The sequence below is a fragment of the Colobus angolensis genome, unplaced genomic scaffold (genome assembly GCF_000951035.1).
Source record: "Colobus angolensis palliatus isolate OR3802 unplaced genomic scaffold, Cang.pa_1.0 Scaffold37, whole genome shotgun sequence".
Taxonomy (NCBI): Eukaryota; Metazoa; Chordata; class Mammalia; order Primates; family Cercopithecidae; genus Colobus; species Colobus angolensis.
In genome coordinates, this window is record NW_012117043.1 from 4,633,268 (window position 1) to 4,644,379 (window position 11,112).

Genomic DNA, 11,112 nt, shown 5'->3' on the forward strand with positions numbered 1-11,112 from the left:
TTTTGAGACTAAGTCTCGCTCTGTCACCCAGGCTGGAGTGCAGTGGCGCGATCTTGGCTCATTGCAACCTCTGCCTGCCAGGTTCAAGTGATTCTCCTGCCTCAGCCTCCCAAGTAGCTGGGTCTACAGGCACCCACCACCACACCTGGCTAATTTTTGTATTTCTGGTAGAGATGGGGTTTCACCATGTTGGTCAGGCTGATCTCAAACTCCTGAGCTCATGATCCGTCTGCCTTGGCCTTCCGAAGTGCTGGGATTACAGGCGTGAGCCACCGTGCCTGGCCATTTTTATATTTTTTTGGTGGAGACAGTGTTTCGTCATGTTGACCAGGCTGGTCTCGAACTCCTGGTCTCATGTGATCTGCCCACCTTGGCCTCCCAAAGTGCTGAGATTACAGGCATGTGCCACTCACTGTGCTTGGCCAATCCTACCTATATTTTATAGAATTTTATGAAGCCTAAATATGAAAATACTTTGTAAAATACAGTACCATGTAAAAATTATTATTACAAAGAAAGCTGCTTTAAATTATGATCATAAATTATGATGATTATTATTTATTTGAGACACAGTCTTTCTTTGTCACCCAGGCTGGAGTGCAGTGGTGCAATCACAGTTCACTGCAGCCTTGACCTCCTGGGCTCAAGTGATCCTCCCACATCAGCCTCCCAAGTAGGTGGAACTACAGGCATGCACCACCAGGCCTGGCTAATATTTTGTATTTTTTGTAGAGACAGAGTTTCACCATGTTGCCCATCTTGAACTGCTAGGCTCAAGCAATGCCCCCACCTCAGCCTCCCAAAATGTTAGGAATACAGTCATGAGCCACCACACCAGGCCAAATTATTTTCAAGCAAAGGAACCAATATTCTTTTCCTAAAGGGTTACCTGAAACTTTCTCCTTAAGGCCTGAGTCATCACTGGAGTCAGTCCTGTTCCTGTTTCCATATTTTCTTTGTTGGTAAGAGGGGTTCCACCTGGGCTCCTACAAAGGTATTGAAAATAAAAGTAGCTGTGTTTTATGCCAACTTTTAAAATGGACTTAGAAGGCATAAAGATATGAGAGTGTATTACCTCTCTACATCGACTTTTCTAAGCAGTTTCCGCAGATCCATCTGACTTTTTCCAGGAGTACTGATAAAACAAAGATATAAAAATTAGAACTTGCCAGATTTTATTTTTTCCCAAAGGAAAGCAATCATTTCTTTTTTTTTTTTTTTTTTTTTTGAGACGGAGTCTCGCTCTGTCACCCGGGCTGGAGCGCAGTGGCCGGATCTCAGCTCACTGCAAGCTCCGCCTCCCGGGTTCACGCCATTCTCCTGCCTCAGCCTCCCGAGTAGCTGGGACTACAGGCGCCAGCCATCTCGCCCGGCTAGCTTTTTTGTATTTTTTAGTAGAGACGGGGTTTCACTGTGTTAGCCAGGATGGTCTCGAACTCCTGACCTCGTGATCCGCCCGTCTGGGCCTCCCAAAGTGCTGGGATTACAGGCTTGAGCCACCGCGCCCGGCCTAGCAATCATTTCTATAGGCAACATCCGAGAAAGTAGTTCTATGTGTTACATTAAAAAATTGTAGTAGAGGCTGGGTGTGGTAGCTCACGCCTGTAATCCCAGCACTTTAGGAGGCTGAGGCAGGTGGATCATGAGGTCAGGAGTTCATGACCAGCCTGGCCAAGATGATGAAACCCCATCTCTACTAAAAATATGAAAATTAGCTGGGCATGGTGGCGGGCACCTGTCATCCCAGCTACTCAGGAGGCCGAGGCAGAGAATTGCTTGAACCTGGGAAGCAGAGGTTGCAGTGAGCCGAGATTGTGCCACTACTCTAGCCTGGGTGACAGAGCAAGACTCCTTCTCAAAAAAAAAAAAAAGAAATAGCAGTAGATGCCGATGGGAACATAAGGTGATATAGCCATTCCAATACATAATACTTCTTGACCCAGGAGTTACACGTATAAAAATCTATCCTAGGGAAAAACTCAGCCATGTACAGAGTTGATAGGCACGGATGTCCAATGAAGACTTACAGAAATTAAATGTCATAACCTAAGCCAGGCACAGTGACTCACCCCTGTAATGCCAGCACTTTGGGAGGCTGAGGGGGGTGGGTCACTTGAGTTCAGGAGTTTGAGACCACCCTGGCCAACATGGTGAAACCCCATCTCTATTAAAACATATAAAAATTAGCCAGGCATTGTAGCACATGCCTGTAATCCCTGCTACTCAGGAGGCTGAAGCAGGAGAATCGCCGGAACCCGGGAGGTGGAGGTTGCTGTGAGCCGATATCGCATCACTGCACTCCAGCCTGGGCGACAGAGCGAGACTCCACCTCAAAAAATAAAACAATACAAAAAAAAAAAAAACAGGTTGCTTTCAGATATTATATAATATGAAAACTAGTATGTCTTGGAATCAAGTAAATATGGTATATGTGTGTATCTGTCTGTGTATAATCATACTGTAGATACAGTTTTGTCCATTCAATATATCATGAACTCTTCCCATCTTTTTGAAAATTAACTTAAAGTTTCATTTTGACATCTTCAAAATATGCAGTTCATTGCATGTAAATTTCACAGATAAAATCCTGTCGAGACATTTAGGTTATCATTTTTTTTTTTTTGAGATGGAGTCTCTCTCTGTTGCCCAGGCTGGGGTACAGTGGCACAATCACTTCTCACTGCAGCCTTGATCTCCTGGGCTCAAGTGATCCTCTTTCTTCAGCCTTCCAAGTAGCTGGGACCACAGGCACACACCACTGCATCAGGCTAATTTTTAATTTAATTAATTTTTTTAGAGATGGGACTCTCGCTATGTTGCCCAGGCTGGTCTTAAACTCCTGGCCTCAAGTAATCCTCCCACTTCGGATTCCCAAAGTGGTGGGATTACAGACATAACCCACCACACCCAGCCTAAAATTCTTGATAGTATATCTTTTTATCCCAAAATCTGTCATTAAATCAATGGCGTATCTTATAATAAACAGCATCTTTAAATGGGGCAATAAAGCATATGCCCAGAAAAAGACTAGAATGATAAACCGCAGTATGTTAATAGTGGCTATCTCCAATGATAGGACTATTTAGATAATTTTTGTTTTCTTATTTAAACTTTTCTGTAGATTTCTTTCCATAATGAGCATATATAACTTTTAACATTAGAAATACACACAAAAAATCTTGTTTTCCCGTTTTTTAGGCCCTTGTACGACAATATCATTCTTTTAAGAAGTAGTAGAGCATAGTACTGTGCAGTTCCTTACATTAAGACATTTGTAACTCGAGTTGATAACACTTTGGAGTTAGGTTTCAGGGTAACACGCTGCAAGTCAGAGACAGTAACTAGTGGATTCCGTGCTTTCGGCGATGGTATAAGCTTTAATTATAAAATGAGACATTATTAAAACAAATTTTAAAATATCACTCAAAATGTAAACATGCAAAAATGGCAAATATCTGAGTGCTGAGTATGTGTAAGATACATCCACTATTCTACCCAATTTTTATTCCAAAGCTTCAAAGGATGTCTCTACCTCTTCAGACTAACGGTTGGGAGATAAAATTGCCTAATTAAATCATTCTATAATATACACATTTTGTTGGGAAATCCAAAACTACTAAAATAAAAACATAAAAAACTTAAGTTGAAATGAAATGACTTCTCTCCCCAGCCCCGCCCCATACCCCCAGTTGTATACAAATTGAGATGAGGTCTTGCCATGTTCCCCAGGCTGGTCTTGAACTCCTGAGCTCAGGTGATCCTCCCACCTTGGTCTCCCAAAGTGCTGGGATTATAGGCATGAGCCACTCACCCTGCCTGGAATGACTTCTGTACATAAGGCTTATGCTTATTTTCCAGAATGGGACAAGGTTAAAAGCAAAAAGAACATGTATATGGTCAATGACATCTTACCTTCCTCCTTTCATCTACACTCTGTGTCTTCTTTAATTTCACAGTCAGCAGATCTTTAACTGTTATCTGCATGGGTCTATCTTTTTTTAATGGTCCAGCCTTAAAATACATGGTGAGGTAAGAATTCAAATTGGAACCAGCACAACTGGTGAAATGCAAATCCAAATCTAGTTTTTAAAGACTCAGAGTTAAGAGGTAACTCTTATCTACCCTAGGAAACTTTCATATTCTTTCCACTCAACCAAGAATAATCCTGTTTTTATCACCCATTGAAAAGTATTCAGCAAAATGTAAGGCTTCCCACCTCTCCCCTAATTTTGTTTTTATAAGCTAAGGCTTTGCTAACAAATAAGAGATGGACCAGTTTCCTGCAATAATGCATCTTCCGCAGGAGTCATTACAATAAGACAAGAGTTGAAGGAGTTAATCGGGTTAAAGTGAAGTTTTCCTTGAATTACCTAGGAAGATGACTCAGTTTCCATAGAGCAAGAATGTATACAATAACAGAGGTATAATTAGGGCAAATATGACAATAGGCTCCGGGTTTTTTGTTTTTTGTTTTTTTGGTGTCAAGATTGGGAAGACTCTGGATTTAATTCAGCTACATTAAACCAAATGTATCCTAGTGAAAATTCAGCAGATTTTAAAACAGGGTCATGCCTGTCTTAGAGATTCACAAATTTTCTGGTCCCCTTGGTAAATAAGTAACTGAAATAGAGATTGATTCTCCAGCCTAACGACATGAAACTTTGGAATCTACTAACTCTTTGTTCTGACTTCACTCACTAAGCAATCTTCTATTTTTAATTTGGTTTCCTAGGGAGGTTTTCTTCCCTAGGAAAAAGCCATGCTGAGAAGCAAATAGGAATCTTCCACTCTATTGGGTTTCACACACATCACTTTCATTTCTCAATCCAGCTGCTAGGAATTCCTCAGGGACTGAGATTTTAAAAACATAATAATTAAGATATGGAATCAGAACAAAATATAGCCTTCCGGCCCAAGCCCTGATTAGCCTGGTCTTAAAAGGCTACTTGGCTTTACTGCTATATTACACACTGACCAAAACATATCATTACTAGATTATTACCTACCTGAAGTGCTTTAGCAAGACCGGGTTTTCTGAGCAACACAGGTGCTACTGGTGGTGGAGGAGGTGGTGGAGGTGGAAGTGGAGGTGGAGGTGGAGGTGGAGGAGGAGGAGGAGGAGGAGGAAGATGGCTGGCTGGCTGTGGCAGTGTGGGAGGAAGCACAGCTTTGGAGTATCCAGGGGTGATGAGAACACAGGCAGGCACATTTGTAAGTTTACCACTCATGTGACATGTTTGACCACAGCTTGGACAGGAAGAACTTTCTGAGATGGTCTGGAAGAAGACATCACATTTGGCAAACAAATAACAAGTTAATTTGATTCTTGAGGGTGACAGTCATCAAAATAATAGCTACCATGGATTGAATGCTTTCTCAGTGTACCATGTGCTTCATATTTTCTCATTTATAATCATAAGTTTCTTCATTTCATTCATTCATTTGTTTATTTTGTATGTGCTATATGCCAGGCACCATAGGTACAGTGTGAGCCCTGTGTGTCACCTCATGGAGCTGACAGTCCAGTGAGGGAAGACAGACATTAAACATGCACAGAAGGCTGGGAATGGTGGTGCACACCTGTAATCCCAACACTTTGGAAGGCTGAATCCAGTGAATTGCTTGAGTCCAGGAGTTCGAGACCAGTCTGGACAACATAGTGAGATCTCATCTCAAACAAAGATGCACAAACACACTCAAAACAAAACAATACTTCAATAAGAGCAATGAAGTGTGCCATGAGCATGAACAGCTGGAGGCTTGGGAAGTGATATTTAGCCATGATCTCAAGAATAAATTGAGACTTAGCAGATGAAGGGAGATAAAGACTAGGGGAAGAGTTCCTTGCAGAGGAAAAATTACTTAATGCAGCCAAGAATATAGTACATTCAAGAAACTGATAAAGGCCAAGGATCTGGAACATGCCTACTGTGGACTGAATTGTGTCCCAGAATTCGTGTGTTGAAATCTTAACATCCAGAACCTCAGAAGGTGACTATATTTGGAGACAGGGTCTTTAAAGAGGTGATTAAGTTAAAATGAGGACGTTAGGGTGGGTCTTAATCCATTCTAACTGGTGTTCTTATAGTAAGAGGAAATCGGACATGCAGAGAGACATCAGGAATGTACTCACACAGAGGAAAGACTGTGTGAAGACAGAGCGAAGACAGCCATCTACAAGCCCAGGAGGAGCCTCAGAAGAAACTAACCAAGAAGTCACAGACTTCTTGCTTCTAGACTGTGAGAAAATAAATTTCTGTTGTATAAGCCACCCAGCCTGTGGTATTTTGTTATGGCAGCTCTAGCAAACAAATACAATGACCCTATGCAGTAAAACAGTGTATTAATTCCCTGTGCCTGCTGTAACAAATTATCCCAAACTTGGTGGCTGAAAACAATTGAAGTTTATTTTCTCACAGTGCTAGAGGCATAAAGTCTGACATCAAGGTGTTAGTGGAGCTTCACTGCCTCCCATGCCTCTGGGGAAGAATTGGTTCCTTGCCTCTTTCGGCTTCTGGTAGCTGTCAGCACTCCTTGGTTTGTGGCTACAGCACTCCAACCTCTATCTCTGTGGTCACATTGCTTCTCTTCTCTGTATGCATTCTCTATGTGTCTCTCTCATAAGGGCACTTGTCCTGGGACTTATGGTCCACCTAGACAATACAGGAAGATCTCCTCATTTCAAAATCCTTACCCTAATTACATTTGTAAAGCCCTTTGTCCAAATAAGGCTGTATTTACAGGATCTGGGGATTAGGACTTGAATATACCTTTTGGAGGCTGCCATGCATTCAGTCCCCCACAAATGGTATCATCCCTAATGTATAGGAATGATACCATGAGGAAACTGAGGCCCAGAGGAGTTAAATGACTTGCCTTTTTCTCCTTTGGCTAATTCATCGTGAGGCACAAATTCTGGGAGCAGGAATGGAATTCCAGAAGCTTCTAGCCAGACCAATGAGCACAATGTTGAGACACAGGGGCCTTTCTTAGGGGAGTTTGGAGTGGATATTTTCCTGCACATATCCGTCAGGAAAATAGAAACCACTCTGGATATTGAAAAGAGGGGTAATGTAATACAGGCACTTGGTTACACTTATAACGGAAGAGCTGAGAGGCCCACTGGGTACCGTGAGGCAATCTAGAGATTAGCAACAGCAGGAAGGCATTAACATCCCGAGGCTGGAGAAACAAAAGGTGGAGGCAGTGTATCCAGAGGTCTGGAGGTAGGTTTACCCAGAGAATCAGGAAACATTGGCTGGGTGCAGTAGCTCATGTCTGTAATCCTAGCACTTTGGGAGGCCGAGGCAGGTGGGTCACCCGAGGTCAGGAGTTTGAGACCAGCCTAGACAACATAGTGGAACCTCGTCTCTACTAAAAACACCAAAATTAGCCAGGCGTGGTGGCAGGCACCTGTAATCCCAGCTACTTGGGAGGCTGAGGCAGGAGAATCGCTTGAACCTGGGAGGTGGAGGTTACAGTGAGCCGAGATCGTGCCACTACACTCCAGCCTGGACGACAGAGTGAAATTCTGTCTCAAAAAAAAAAGGAAGAAGAAGAAACATGGCGTATTTATCCAGTGGGAGATGGGGCCAGAAGGCAACAACTACTATTGCTGGAGAAATCATGCAGTAAAGAGGAGGGGAAGAAACTCCTTGTCTTCTCCCTCCCTATAGTCTCTCATCAATGTCTCGCAATAGGCCATCATAACCAGGAACCAGGTGACCTGGAACTTGAGGAATGTATCCTGTAGGAGCCAGCCCTCCCAGCAATATAGAGCAGAGCTTTTGAAGTGGGATAAACAGGCCCAGCGACTAGCCCTCACCTGTAGCCATTCCTACTTCTGGTAAAAGCCCCTGGGTTTTCCTTCTCTCCCTCAGTCCACCTGATCTGGTCAGGATACTCACTCAAGGACTAGACACATGACCCAGGCCAAGTTCTCTCAGCTGAGATTGTTCTGTTATGAGAATAAGAATCTAAGGCTGCCAGCAACCATGTTGCTAGTGCAAGGGGAGAGTCTGTCTGAGAAATAAACTTATTCTAAAGAAGGCAGAACTGAAAGATGAGACAGAGCCAGGATGCTGACAATATCATTTGAGTCCCTGAATCCAGCCATACCTTAGACTTACTGGTTTTATGGGCTTAAGCTGGGTTGCATTGTGTTTCTGTCACTTGTGGCTAAAAAGAATTTTGACTGATACAGCCTTCTAGGTGCTTTCTTAGTGAAGGAAATAACTTCACTTTTTTTTTTTTTTTTTTTTTTTTTTAGATGGAGTCTTGCTCTGTCACCCAGGCTGGAGTGCAGTGGCGCTATCTTGGCTCACTGCAACCTCTGCCTCCTGGGTTCAAGCGATTCTCCTGCCTCAGCCTCCCGGATAGCTGGGATTATATGCACCCACCACCATGCCCAGCTAATTTTTGTATTTTTAGTAGAGATGGGATTCCACCATGTTGGCCAGGCTGGTCTCGAACTCCTAACCTCAGGTGATCCACCCACCTCAGCCTGCCAAAGTGCTGGGATTACAGTTGTGAGCCACTGTGCCTGGCTGGGTGTTTTTATCTGTATTTTTTATGGATCATCACATGGAGTCAGGCAGAGTTGGCATCAGTTTTGTTCATCAAAGCTGCTTGTAGAAAGTGGCAGAGTTGGAGTTGGGCTTCTAGGGTGAGCCAGCTATATAAAAAAAAAAGTCCCAAATATAACATCAATTATATTACTGTGATAAATACAACTCTCCTCCTTTCTCAACAGAACCCAGAATTTTTGCAGGGCAACACTGCATTCAGATTCCAAAAACCACTTTTCCCAGTTTCCCTGATGCAATCAGAAGTTCCTGGATAGGGCATCTTTGAAGAAATGAGGCATAGCTTACCTAACATTTGCCTTTCTCCTTCTCTTACCTAGAATGTGGACATGAGGCTTCAGGAAATGTAGCCATTTTGTATTAAGAGGATAAAAACCACACATTAAGGATGGAAGAACAGTGATTATATGGTGAAACCACTGTATTATAGTTGTGGACTTCCTACTTCCCAAAGAAATATTTAAATTAAAAAAATAAGTCCGGGAACTAAGCTATGACGATGCAAAGGCATAAGAATGATACAGTGGACTTTGGGGACTTGGGGGAAAGGGTGGGGTGGGGTGAGGGATTAAAGACTATACATTGGGAACAGTGTACACTGCCTGGGTGATGGGTGAGCCAAAATCTCAGAAATCACCACTAAATAATCAAACACTTTCTGTTCCCCAAAAACCTATTGAAATAAAAAATAAATTAAAAAAAAAAAGATAGTTGTAGGCTGAGCACGGTGGCTCACGCTTATAATCCCAGCACTTTGGGAGGCCGAGACAAGGGAATCATATGAGCCCAGGAGTTTGAGACCAGCCTGGGAGATATAGTGAGACCTCGTCTGTAAATTTTAAAAAAACAAAAAGGAGTTAGTTGTATATATTAAAAAACCAAAAATTCCCAATTTATTTATTTATTTGTCAAGGCAGAGTCTTGCTATATCGCCCAGGCTGGTTTCAAACTCCTGGCCTCAAGCAATTTTCTGGCCTTAGCCTCCCAAAGCATTGGGATTACAGGTATGAGCCACCACACTCTGCCATGTCCCTATTTGATTAAACCACTGTAGTCAGATTTCTGATACCTGAAGCCAAATGCAAAACCTGATACAGTTGCTTCAGAGTTTAAGAAAAAAGGAAGCCTAAGGGCTGGGTGGGATAAGTCATCTATGTCTAATAACAATTTTAACTAGACATCCTCCTCCTAAGTAGATTCTGGCAGCACAACATATGCCATAGGTCTTATCTGTGATTTTTGTTGTTGTTCAACATGTGGCTTTATAATTATTATAGTTTATCCATTTCCAGAGTTCTCCATTCACTGTACCTGTTATAAAGTGGGGCAGTGACAACAAGGATCTTAGAGGTAAACAGAAAAAGAAAAGGGCTGAGACCTTCTGTGAGGCCTTGTCCCTTTGCTCCCGCCCTTCACAATTTTGGGTAACACCAAGGAATGCGATTAGGGGTAGCATGCTCTAAGGAGGAAAGAAGAACCTGGTCACATCTCCAGAGAAAGCTGTATAGTGCCCAGGAGGACCAAGTTGATTGGTAAGAGAGAAATTATATTGTCCCACAAAAAGCACTGATTCTCAAACAGGGAACAAAAGGAAGACAGTATTGGGGTGGAGAGTGTCAGCAGTGGTGTTTGGTATGTCCTTGCATCCAGAGACAGAACGAACTATAAACTTCAAAGCCAAAGATGCTAGCAGCCCTGTGTTCCAGCACTCCAGCAGGGGTGACCGATGGATGGCTGTTCTTCACAGATCTAATGATAGAGGCAATTAGGGAGATGACTAAGATCAACAGGGTTTGGAAGAAGTCACACCAGGGCCAGCTGATCTACTGGTTTTGGTGTGTGGTTGTACATGGAAGTGACAAAGAAAGCTGTCAAGACCTTTTCCTATCAACTCTGCATGGTCTGACTCCTAACTACATCTCCATCCCTGTCTGTCACCACCATCGGGCTCCCTCTGTTTTATAGCCACACTGGTCACTTCTCAGTTCCTTGAATAGGCCAAGATCCCTCCCACCATGGGACTCTAACACATGTTGTTCTTTTTGCCTGGAACTCTCTCCTTCCTGACACTCATGGTGGACCCAACCTACAGTTACCCTATCCAGTAAATGCCTCTTCCTTCTTTGATTCTCACCTCAAGCATCATCACTTCCTAAGGGAGTCCCTCCTAGATCATCCAGGCAAGATCAAGTTCCTTTCTGGGTTCCCACAGAACCTCATTCCTTTCCTTCACAGCATATACTGCCATGTGATAGTGTACAAATATGGGATTATTTGATGAATGCCTACTGTCCCCGCTAGACTAAAAGCTTCAAGACAGTAATCTGTATCTGTTTTTGCTTACCACTATATTCCCAGTACTTCAACACACTGCTGAGCATATAGGAAGTGCTTAATAAATATTTACTAAAAATATGTACTAAAGGAGGCCAGGCGCGGTGGCTCACGCCTGTAATCCCAGCACTTTGGGAGGCCGAGGCGGGTGGATCACGAGGTCAGGAGATCGAGACTATCCTGGCTAACACAG

General features: G+C 43.1%; 2 protein-coding genes across 2 annotated transcripts in view; both read right to left on the bottom strand.

Annotated features, from left to right (window-relative positions):
- Nucleotides 1–7,526, bottom strand: part of SMG8 (SMG8 nonsense mediated mRNA decay factor) — a 26,698-nt gene extending 19,172 nt beyond the window's left edge. Inside the window, exon 1 of the mRNA XM_011953679.1 lies at nucleotides 7,414–7,526. The gene's annotated coding sequence lies outside the window, so the exon portion shown is untranslated. The remainder of the gene's footprint in view (nucleotides 1–7,413) is intronic.
- PRR11 (proline rich 11) overlaps nucleotides 1–11,112 on the bottom strand; it is a 53,335-nt gene that overhangs the window by 3,334 nt on the left and 38,889 nt on the right. The window contains exons 6-10 of the mRNA XM_011953678.1: nucleotides 5,007–5,276; nucleotides 3,913–4,011; nucleotides 3,263–3,375; nucleotides 1,076–1,135; nucleotides 890–986 (exon numbers count right to left, since the gene is read on the bottom strand). Coding sequence (XP_011809068.1) covers nucleotides 890–986; nucleotides 1,076–1,135; nucleotides 3,263–3,375; nucleotides 3,913–4,011; nucleotides 5,007–5,276 — 639 coding nt within the window. The remainder of the gene's footprint in view (nucleotides 1–889; nucleotides 987–1,075; nucleotides 1,136–3,262; nucleotides 3,376–3,912; nucleotides 4,012–5,006; nucleotides 5,277–11,112) is intronic.